Source organism: Eleutherodactylus coqui, chromosome 13 (assembly GCF_035609145.1).
Source record: "Eleutherodactylus coqui strain aEleCoq1 chromosome 13, aEleCoq1.hap1, whole genome shotgun sequence".
Lineage (NCBI taxonomy): Eukaryota > Metazoa > Chordata > Amphibia > Anura > Eleutherodactylidae > Eleutherodactylus > Eleutherodactylus coqui.
Genome location: NC_089849.1, coordinates 32,071,500 through 32,080,089, shown reverse-complemented (window position 1 = coordinate 32,080,089; position 8,590 = coordinate 32,071,500). Strand labels below are relative to the sequence as shown.

At 42.1% G+C, this 8,590-nt stretch overlaps 1 protein-coding gene across 2 annotated transcripts in view; it reads right to left on the bottom strand.

Moving 5' to 3' along the window:
- Positions 1-251: 251 nt before the first annotated feature.
- The window catches only part of MPP2 (MAGUK p55 scaffold protein 2), a 33,218-nt gene continuing 24,879 nt past the window's right edge, over positions 252-8,590 (bottom strand). For both annotated transcript variants that reach the window (XM_066586719.1, XM_066586718.1), the window contains 6 exons: positions 7,668-7,752; positions 6,914-6,982; positions 4,458-4,619; positions 4,062-4,264; positions 2,599-2,727; positions 252-2,465 (listed from right to left, as the gene is read on the bottom strand). In XM_066586719.1, the coding sequence (XP_066442816.1) occupies positions 2,289-2,465; positions 2,599-2,727; positions 4,062-4,264; positions 4,458-4,619; positions 6,914-6,982; positions 7,668-7,752 (825 nt within the window). In that variant the 3' untranslated portion in view covers positions 252-2,288. The remainder of the gene's footprint in view (positions 2,466-2,598; positions 2,728-4,061; positions 4,265-4,457; positions 4,620-6,913; positions 6,983-7,667; positions 7,753-8,590) is intronic.

The following is an 8,590-nucleotide window of genomic DNA, read 5'->3' as shown; positions in this document are numbered from 1 at the left end:
CCCTTATTTATGACTTGAAAAGGGCCACTGTAGAGTTTGTCAAAATGGGTCATAGACAAGGTGGTATTGTTATTCTGGTATCCATGTTGTTTTATGGGGGTCTTCCAAGATTAGAAAAAGAATCTACTTTTTTTGTTCCAGGAACAGCGCCACTTTTGTCCATAGGCCATTTTTGGGATTACAGCACAGCCCCATGCAATTGAATGGGGCTGAGCTGCAATACCAGAAATGACCTATGGACAAAAGTGGCGCTGTTCCTGGAAAATAAAAAAGGAAGATCCTTTTTTATTCCTGGAGAAAACAGTTGAAGGTATGAACCTACAAAAATATACACCCTTTGACGATATGTGAAATGTCCGTCAGCAACTTCTAGGCCGGTATGATATTGATTGATATTTACTCTCCTATGTTTATACGCTTGTTACGTAATATAACATATTGAGGATACGTGGTACCTTTATGCTTATAGTCAGGTACACAGGATGAAGGTTTGTGATTATATCTATATAAGGTTCACCCAGTAACTCGCTGCATTACTGAGTGCCTTATGCTTTTTATGGTTTTTAATAATTTTTTACTAATAAAGAAATTGATTTTATTTGGAGTGGTGCATATTGTTGTAGGTTTCTATGTTTAGGTGTTATATATATATATATATATATATATATATATATCACATACAATGTCTTTTTCTGTTTTTTATAGGTTATATAAAACACTTGAAGGGTGAGACTCATTTGCTTCTACCCAAGAAGGTGCTTAATTATCTTATACCACTGTAACTAGAGATCAGAAGGTCATCTTATTCCACTATGGCCATTCAATCATTGATATACACTATCCTACCAAAAGCAATTGGACACTTGAGTAAGGATCAAAAGTAGTATTTATTTCCATATGATCGGGCTCCTTTGCTTCTAATGACATTGGATACTCTGTATGACAATGGCATACTTTCTACTAACGTCCGATACACTTCAGCTGATATTTCCTTCCATTCATCCTGCAAACAACAGGTGAGCTCTCTCTAAGAAGATGAACACTATTCATATTTCCTAACCCGACATTCCAGTTCACCCCAAAGATGTTCATTAGAGTTCAGGTCGGACTTTGTGTAGGCAAGTCCAATCGTGGAACAGCCATATCCTTAAGCCAACATAAAACAGATTGGATCTGTGACAAGGTATGTTGATTGTTGGAAGTATAGCCGACCATTCCCAGAGTATTGTCACATCGTTGGCAGCACGTTATTGTCTAGAATGTCAGTGTACACCTCCGTGTTCATGGGTCTTGTCACTACAACCAACAGACCAAGACCATGCCATGTAAACCATCCCAAGACCATAACGGAACCTCCGCCGTACTTAACTGTTGGCACAATACACAGTGTTCCCCAGGATGCTCCACTCCCAGGTACGTCCACCTGATGTGAAGATGGAGTAGCGTGATTCGTCACTCCATAGAACGTTCTTTCGTTGCTCAACTGTCCAATGACGACACTCCTTGCACCATTGTAGACGGGCCGATGCGTTGTGCTTTATGATGAACAGCTTGTGTGCAGCAGCATAACCCGTATATCCAATAGCGTGCAGTTCCCATCACAAACTATGCCTGATACCTCTAAGGGTCTGCATCCTATGTAGCATGATTTAGGATATGTGATAGGGGTGTCCAAATACTTTTGGTAGAATAGTGTAATTAGTTAAAACCAGTTCACTGAGCAGATAAACTCTTTTCCTTCTTAGCCCTAAGCAAATGCTAAATTGCCCCAGGGGGTTAACCAATCATTGCAATAAGGGGTAATAGTGACATACTAAAAGATTGTGTAACCAGATTGTAAGACTATTATTTTGGTGGGTACAGTAGGTTCAAGGTCTTGGTGACCTTCTACCAATTGCTACTTAAAGGATGTCTTAATGTAGGTAGAACTTTACCAAAGATGGAGACAACTCCTACTTATTCAACAATTATAGCTACATAAGTGTCCGACTTTTTTACTCTTTGGTCCACATGTTCTTTTTTTCTATATACCTTCATGTCCTTCAAAAACCAAAGTTGGCATCCAAGAAGTATAACAGGCTTGAGGGTAATACAATAATCGAAATAAGGTGAGGGAAGCGGAAGGAATGGAAGAGTACTTTGACACAACTGAACAAGTACAAGGTGTGTAGTAGGAATTAAAGGGCAATGAGTTTCTTGGGGTAAACCCCAGGAGGTAATCAGAGGATCCACCCATAACGTCTGGCTCCAGGAATGTCTAGGTAAGGAATGTGTAGGCAGTAAGAACTCTAGTAGACCCAGCTGACGGGGACCCACTGGGGTTCTGTACGCAGTTTCTCCAGAGCTGCTTGAAGTTGTTGAAATGTTTCATCCAGATCAGAGTTGACCAGACTAAGATCAAAATAATGGCCGTAGGCCTGTTGAAGACGCTCACTCTCTTCTATAATGCGCAGGAGTTCACCATCCTGTAGAGAGAAGGGTGACACTGGAGGGTATACATAATTTTTTTTGCCCCCATAACAAAACTTTCTGTCTCGGTGTGATGGTGATTTCATGCACAGTGTACACAACAATCAGAACATAACAAATGCTACTTACTGATAGCTGCTTAGCCGTCAAACCAGTCTCCACTGCCCCCAGATTATTAGATTTGAGGGTGTCAAAACCTGGAGCCCCAATAAAGACAACATATGGTACAAATTCAGCAGTTCTGAGGACTTTCACTGCCTGCAAAATAAATTCAAAGAATGGATGATAGATAGATAGATAGATAGATAGATAGATAGATAGATAGATAGATAGATAGATAGATAGATAGATAGATATGAGATAGATTAGACCATGATCCACCTCGCCTAAAAATGGCCCCAATGTGAGGGCTTTAATGTTGCATCTATGGGTGAATAAATACATTGATTATTTTACCAGACTTGAATGTGCCGCATGGTTTTGGAGTAGATAGATAAATATAAGATACATAGTAGTGTTATGACGGCTTGTTTGCGGCATTCCCTACCTCCTCCATGCTGTTGGTCGTGCCTAGTGTTGTGTCCTCTGTGTCCTCTGCAGCAGATGCCTCATCCCCTCTCACTTTTCTGGTGCCATAGCGCCCATTTTCTAAAGGGCCAGAAACGCACCCAGCTTTTCCATTCCCAGCCAATCCAGACAAGCCTCTGACTATTTAAAAGATAGTGCCAATCTATAAAGTTATCCCCTATCCACAGGATTAGTGGGGGTCCAACCAGAACCCGAGAACAGGGGTCTGATCGGTGAATGGAGTGGAGGTCAATTACAGCATCGTAGTTTACCGAATTCAGGCACTTCGGCAATCTCTGGGATTATCACTGAAGTAAATGGAGCAGTTGTGCACCTGTGTGACCTCAGAAGGACCGACTGGACCCCTGTTCTTGGGATCAGTGGGGTCCCAGCCATCGTACCCGACTGGTCATAAAGTTATCTCCTATTCTATAGATAGAGGATAACTTTAAAACTTGTTACAACTCCTTTAAGGCACTGTCTCGTACTAGAGGATCTCTGAGCAATTAGTCTGTCCAGTATGCAAATGTGTTTTCTGATGTACTGACTCCTGGTTTGACCCAATTCTACTCAGCTTTCCATTCTTGACCTTGGCTTATTCCAGTTATATCTGTCTGCTGTTCATTTTGACCCTTAACTTATACTGTTACACAAGAATTCCGCGTGTGCTGACCTCGGCTCTGTATCACGACCACGTCTCTGTTTACTTCACAGTACCACGCTATGGTTACTTTGACCAGTTTAGGTCTAATGCCACAACACTAAGACAACTCCTTGAGTAATGGCCTGAGGGTGCCTTCAGTAAAGTCCAGATCCCGACTGGTTGGGTTAAAGAGTGAAAACCAGAGGACCTCAGGTGCTGCCCTAAAGAGTAGCCCCAAGCCAAATGTTTGTGGCTAAATGTGTCCACACCCACTGTTCTGACAGATAGTTGAGATAGACAGATAAATATGGGATGGATGGATAGATAGATAGATAGATAGATCAGACCATACTATTACTGTGGGACTTCATGTCCTCCTCACCTGTGGATTTACATCCAGCACACACATTTTTCCTGCTGCTACTACTTCCTGTATGGAGCTGATCTTTGTACCATATAGGTTGCCCTCGTATTCTCCATGCTCTAAATACCGTCCAGCCTTTATGTCCTGCTCCATTTCAGCCCGGGACACAAAGGAATATGACTGACCGTCCCACTCTCCTTCTTTCCTCTTCCTTGAGGTGTCTGAAAGAAATAATGAGGGAAAGTTTTAGATATCTATAAACTTTGGGATTTTCTCTTTGCTGTCTGATTCTGGAGGGTGACAACAACATTCTTGCATAGGTCTTGGAGAATACCCCACTTATTGCTGAAGATTCCAACAGCCGAATACCGATTATTGTCACAAAGCGTTTGTTCAAAGTGGTCGTGAACTCACAAGGTGTGGTGGTGCCGTATCTTAATGTGTCTGAGGTTAGTAGTTTGTTCTTTAGGCTTCTCCTTCCCACTCCCTGGGCACCAATCAGAATGAGGGTCTTTCTTCGGAATGGGGGCATCTTTGCAACCTCTTCATATATGAGAAGTTCATGGCGATCAAATTCTGTAGAGGAGAAAGATATTAGGGTTACCGTTGCCAATGTAACATTGTTTTGACTGTAGGCAGTAAGCTAGGTGGAAATGAAAGAGTTGAGACAAGAAGCAAAAATCACACTGATTTCTTAGCATTTACGGTTCGTTAATATTGCCTATTCCCGCTATTTAGATTGGAGAAAAGTTGCATATGGCATCTCTCTCTGTCTGCAGGACTTGCTATGTCCATGGGATACAAAGAATGTTCATTGATTATAATGGATACCGTGTAGTGATTTATTCCTGGATGTCCTGCACAGCAGCACGTATACATATAGGGATTTTTTTCCCTACCATGTGTTTTGGAATGATGTGATGTTCTCAGTAAGAGAAAGCAAGTAATCTTGTAGATATGATACCTTTTAATGGCTAACAAAAATACATGATGTTACAGCGAGCTTTCCAATCTACTTAGGGTTCTTTTTTAGATCCAAATACACATACATATGAAAAGGTACAGACATGGTGTGATTAATTTGCACTTAAAACAATACCAGAACAGTCTGTGACTAGAAAAGTGCTCGGCCACAGGGAATTCTGTCTTTCTCTGTTTAATCATGTGATGATGAGACCTCATCCTGGCTTTCAGTTTTTGCCCTGTTTCTCCGACATAAAGGCCCCCAACAGGACACTTACTGCACATGATCAGGTACACAACATTGGACGAGGAACATGTAAATGTCCCTGGGATCTTATAGTCCTGCTGTGTGTTGGGGATTTGTATGCTGTCCATGATTAGTACATGTGACACACAGAAAGACACTTATCCAAGTAAGGTAAGTAGTTGTAAGACCTGCTAACATGTACGGACCACGGACTGGATGCAAACCCCAACACACAGCAGGACTATAAGATCCCTGGGATGTTCACATGTTCCACGTCTGATGTTGTGTACCTGATTAAGTGCAGTAAATGTCCTGATGGGGGACATTATGTTGGAGAAACAGGAGAAAAACCGAAAGCAAGGGTGAGGCCGCACCGCCACACAATGAAGGCCTCATGCCCATGGCCGTGACCAACTCCGCCAGTGGAATATCGCAGTGGAGTCCGTCACGGCGCCCCCCAAACACCCCATACTCACCTCTCCGGATCCGCTGTGCGCGTCCCGCCTGGCGAGTCATGCGCATGCGCAGTACAGCGTGTGACGCGCCGGCAGTGCTGGATGATGCGGCCGGCAGTGAGCAGGGACACATAATCACGCGATACTTTGCTACAGCGGAAGTATAGCGTGACAGACGGCTTCCATTGACTAGACGTTTTCCCACAGCAATTTGAGCATGCCGCGGTTTCTTTCAGGCTGTGGAATTCCGCTGTAGTATCCCACAGCGTGAACATTGAGCTATTAGGTTCAATAGCACCTAATAGCTGCGGCATAAAACCACAGATTTCCACCGCATAAAACACGGCAAAAATCCGTCCGTGAGCATTAGCCCTTAAGAAAGAAAGACAAACTTACCTGTGACCGAGCATTTTTCTAGTCACGGATACAGCATAGAACATGTGAAAGTTACGATATTAAAAGGCAACTTCAAATCTCAACATCCTAGAAGAATTTGGAAGTACAACTTTATAACCATCTTAGATACTCTTAAGAATGGAATGAATACTGAAAGGGGCTTCTTGTATCACTGCAGAATATGAGAAATCTATAGCAGAGATAACGCACAGGCCTGGTGGCCCCCTAACACCATGAAACTTTCACATCCCTTATCAGTAGACTAATTAGGTATTTACTCCTCTACTCAACCTATTCTGGTATTGTTGTAAGTGCAAATTAATCATTCCATGTCTGTGCCTTTTCATATGTATTTACCGTATATATATATATATATATATATATATATATATATATATATATATTCCTTGGCATCTATTCCATTCAAGCCTGAGGAAGAACCCTGATTAGGTTTGAAAGCTCGCTGTCACATCATGTATTTTGTTAGCCATTAAAAGCTATCATATCTACAAGATTACTTGGTTTCTCTTGCTGGAAACAATCACATTTTGCTCTCCTGGCTAACACCGGACCAAACCTTTTTCTTTTGAAATGATGTCACAAAGGGTTGATTCAAACTTTGAACAAACCTTACAAGAAGTGTGACATTATATAGGGGTCTTGTTGACTAGGCTTCATACAGAACAAGCTATGAAGCAATGAACTCCTTACTGTAGCAATCCGGATTCTACTATTTGCTTCTGCTCATCTCAGACATGTGTTTACTCGCGCATTTTGGATCATTAGGAATATTTTGGAAAACATTTTACCTGCGTTTTTGGTGGTTACATACATGATCCTCTTCTTCTTCTTCCCTCCGATACTTCCGCATAGGGCACCTAGGAGCAATTTTTTTACATAAAGTAAATTTGAGAAATGTAATGACAGGGGTGTTTCGAATCTCTAATATCGCGTTTAGACGGAACGATTATCGTTCGGAAAATCATTCAAACAAACAAAACTGAGCGATAATCGTTCAGTTTAAACACGAGCCAACGACTGAACGACAAGCAAGAATCATGAGGTCCAGTTTCGGCCGGCGTAAGAACCAGCGGCGGCTCGGGCACTTATCGTGCCGTTAAATCACTGATCGTTCATTGTTTCACATAGGAATGTGAAACACTGAATGATCAGTGAATGAGAACTCCACGATTCTCAATGAGAATCGTGCAGTCTAGATGGCTGCCCGAGCGGGCTGGTGATGTCATCTCCGGCTCGTTCCATCGAGCAAGCGAGAATCATGAGATTTTTGGCCCGTGTAAAAGAGCCCTAAGTCTCGATTAATGTGTTCAAGAAGATGTATTAGCTTAGAAAAAAAAGTGTTACTCTTCTCCATAGAACTTCTTGAATGGAACTGAGCTGCAATACCAGACACAGCCTAAGGACAAAAGTGTAGCTGTTTCTAGAAAAAAAAGTAGATCTGTTTGTTTAACCTCATTCAGCTTCCTTACTGCATCACTGATGTTCAGGTGACACGCCAGCCACAAATAAGCAAGTACTCACTGGAATTTGGGCCTAGCTCACCATCTCTTTTAACAAAAGCTTTTCTCTTCTCCTCCAGTAACTGGCTTGGGATGAGTCCGGCGCTTCCTCCCTTCACTAGGCATGCCTGAATGAGACAGACAGAAGTGGGAAGAAGATCGGAATTAGGGAAAATAATGGAATATATATTTGTGAAGCTGATATGTTTGTAGTGATCCTAATAAATCCTATGATAAAATATGGTCCTCAGGTACAGAATTTTGAGGACCACAGCTTCCCGGAGGGTTAACCCTTTCCAATCCACTGTCTGACGCCTGAAGACATTATGATTTAAGGCTGTACAGCTCTGATGTTGGAAGACGTCCGTCGGGGTTCTCTTACTGTATATTGCCAGCCTCTCTGCTGTCGCAGCCTATCCAACGTGTCACCTCATGCAGTACTGGCTTTAGCCAGCAGATAGCGCAGTTGTATAACTGCAGAAAAAGAATAAGCCCCCTAGGAAAACCAGGATATAAATTGGATTGGAAAGGGTTAAAGGGGTTGTCTTGTTCCCATTGTCAAATACTCTAGAAGAAAGAGTTGCCCCAAAGGTTTGTCTAATTCTGGAAGACCGAACATGTCTGTGTATTTCATGGGCAGTGTATTGATATTAGTAGACAACATGTAATGCTTCTTTTCCCCTGTGGTGGTGCTGCAGGTAAAATTAATGATTGCTGCTGAATTCCCGCAAAGAGGACAGCTAAACATAATGAGTTCAAGAAACGAGACACCCTGGGATCAGCTGTTGAGAAATCCTTCTAATAAAAAGGAATTGTCCAAAGTTGACCCCTTTAATCAAAGTGAAACACTATACTTGTCCATATTGAAGGGACTGACAGGACCGATTCCATGTTTATGAATAACCACATAGAAATTTGACAAGCCACAGCCCTTTACCACCTGTGGCTACAGTCCTTGAGAAGACA